Genomic DNA, 2,066 nt, shown 5'->3' on the forward strand with positions numbered 1-2,066 from the left:
CCTATCCCCTCAAGTCAAGAATATTATTTCCAAGCCACGGAAAGGCTAATTTTGGGAAAAGACTCCAAAATGCCAAAACGACCAAACGGGTCGTTACAGGAAGCCATTGCACTTCCCACCAATGATGCTAGTGTGGTGGCAAGATTCTGAAAAAAGAATATTTTTACAAGGTTTGGGACCCCTCGAGCCATCATCAGCGATCAAGGTATGCATTTTTGCAATCGGCTTTTTGATAAATTGTTGCTCAAGTATGGGGTGAAACACAAGATAGCGACTGCTTATCATCCTCAAACGAGTGGTCAAGTGGAGATATTTAATCGAGAAATTAAGAGGATTTTTGAGAAGACTCTGAGCGTGAGTAGGAGAAATTGGTCGCTGAAGCTCGATGATGCTCTGTGGGCATACAGAACAGCCTATAAAACTCCTATTGGCACATCTCCCTATAAGCTCGTCTTTGGTAAGGTATGTCATCTCCCAGTTGAGCTCAAGCATAGAGCGTATTGGGCAATAAAGAAGCTGAATTTAGACATGGTTCAAGCTGGAGAAAAGATATTGTTGCAGCTGCATGAGTTGGACGAATTTCTCTATCATGCTTATGAGAACGCAAAAATGTACAAGGAGCGAACTAAGAGAATTCACGACAAGCACATCCAACCTCGTGACTTTGACCTTGGCAGTTAGTCTTGTTGTATAACTCTAGGCTGAATATTTTCGGAGGGAAGTTGAAAAGCAAGTGGTCTGGCCCGTTTGAAGTTGTTTGGGTAACCGCACATAGGGTGGTTAAGCTGAAACAGTTGAATGCAGAGCGGACATTCTTGGTAAATGGGCAAAAGTTCAAGCACTATTTTTTAGAGGTCATCAATATAGAGAAGACCTTGGTGGATCTAGAAGAGGCTTGAGTAAAGCCTATGCCATGCCGCGATGTTAACTCAAGCGCTTCTCGGGAGGCAACCCGTGTTTGTAAAAGTAGCATAAAGAAAAAAGAACAAAAAAATGAGCAAATTACAAAAAGTGTCGTGCCACGACCTTAACTAAGGCTCTTGTTGGGAGGCATCCCCACGTTTTTATAATTATAGGTCACACTTATTCATGTTGCAGGATTTTGGAGTGGCAATTCGAAGGAAAAGGGAAGGTAAGCACTTAAACAGGGTTGGAATTGAGGCAAAAAGTCGTTCAGGTGAAAAATGACTGTGTGTGCCGCCCAGGGCGTCACCCTAGGCGACGCACACGTTGCTGCGACGGTAATCCGAACGACGGGAAAAAAAATTGGTTCTGAAAAAACCCTCTTGGGGTGCCCCTCCAAGTCTTTTTTATTTTTTTATTTTACTGAATTAAATATAAAAAAACGGAAAACAACACAAAAACGCACAGCCCTTTCTTTCCCCCTATTTTTCCTATTCTCCAATTTTACTCTCTCTCTCTCTAAAACCTCCCCAAAAACCTTAAACCCTTTCTCCTTCCTCAATCCTCAAAACCCTCCCATTATTTGCAAGAATCAAGGTATGTATCCTTCTCCCTCTTTCCTTATGATTTATTTTAAAGGTAAGATTGTTCCATGGCAAATCCACTTCCCCATTTCCCCTTTAATTTCGTTTTTCATGAAATATTAGCATGTAATATGTGAAAATTTGTGGATTATGAGGTGTAATGGCTGAAAATTAAGTGTGGGGTGGTGTTGATGTGTGTGTTGGAGTGAATGGTTGAAAAACCCCTAGCTTGCTAAGTGAATGAATGCAAAATATTTTTATGCATGTTAGGTGTTTGTCAAAATGCCACAAAGAACGAATATTTGTTGTTACTGGGCATGAATGCTTCTATATACTTGGTGGTGATTATATTGTGAAAAATAAGTGTGGGGTGTAGTCTTGTGTTGAAATAGTTGTGATAAAAAATGATGGCCCCGATGTGCCATCTGACCACCACCCGCACGAATTGAAAAACAAATGGGGTAGTCTTAATCCCCGGGTAAACACCACAAATTTGTGTCACCTTGAGTATACCAATGATCTAAGTATGGGGTGGACCCTCTTGATATTTGTTGGGCTAATTGGTTTGTTTGATTGCAG

At 41.1% G+C, this 2,066-nt stretch overlaps 1 protein-coding gene across 1 annotated transcript; it reads left to right on the forward strand.

Moving 5' to 3' along the window:
* Nucleotides 1–207: 207 nt before the first annotated feature.
* On the forward strand, nt 208–681 carry LOC132637689 (uncharacterized). Its single transcript, XM_060354744.1, has one exon. The coding sequence runs from the start codon at nt 208–210 to the stop codon at nt 679–681; it is 474 nt and encodes a 157-aa protein (XP_060210727.1).
* Nucleotides 682–2,066: the final 1,385 nt, after the last annotated feature.

The sequence above is a fragment of the Lycium barbarum genome, chromosome 4 (genome assembly GCF_019175385.1).
Source record: "Lycium barbarum isolate Lr01 chromosome 4, ASM1917538v2, whole genome shotgun sequence".
In the NCBI taxonomy this organism is placed as follows: domain Eukaryota; kingdom Viridiplantae; phylum Streptophyta; class Magnoliopsida; order Solanales; family Solanaceae; genus Lycium; species Lycium barbarum.

Excerpts from the sequence above, each read along its gene's own strand:
- LOC132637689 (XM_060354744.1), top strand. The coding sequence starts at position 208 with ATGCATTTTTGCAATCGGCTTTTTGATAAATTGTTGCTCAAGTATGGG.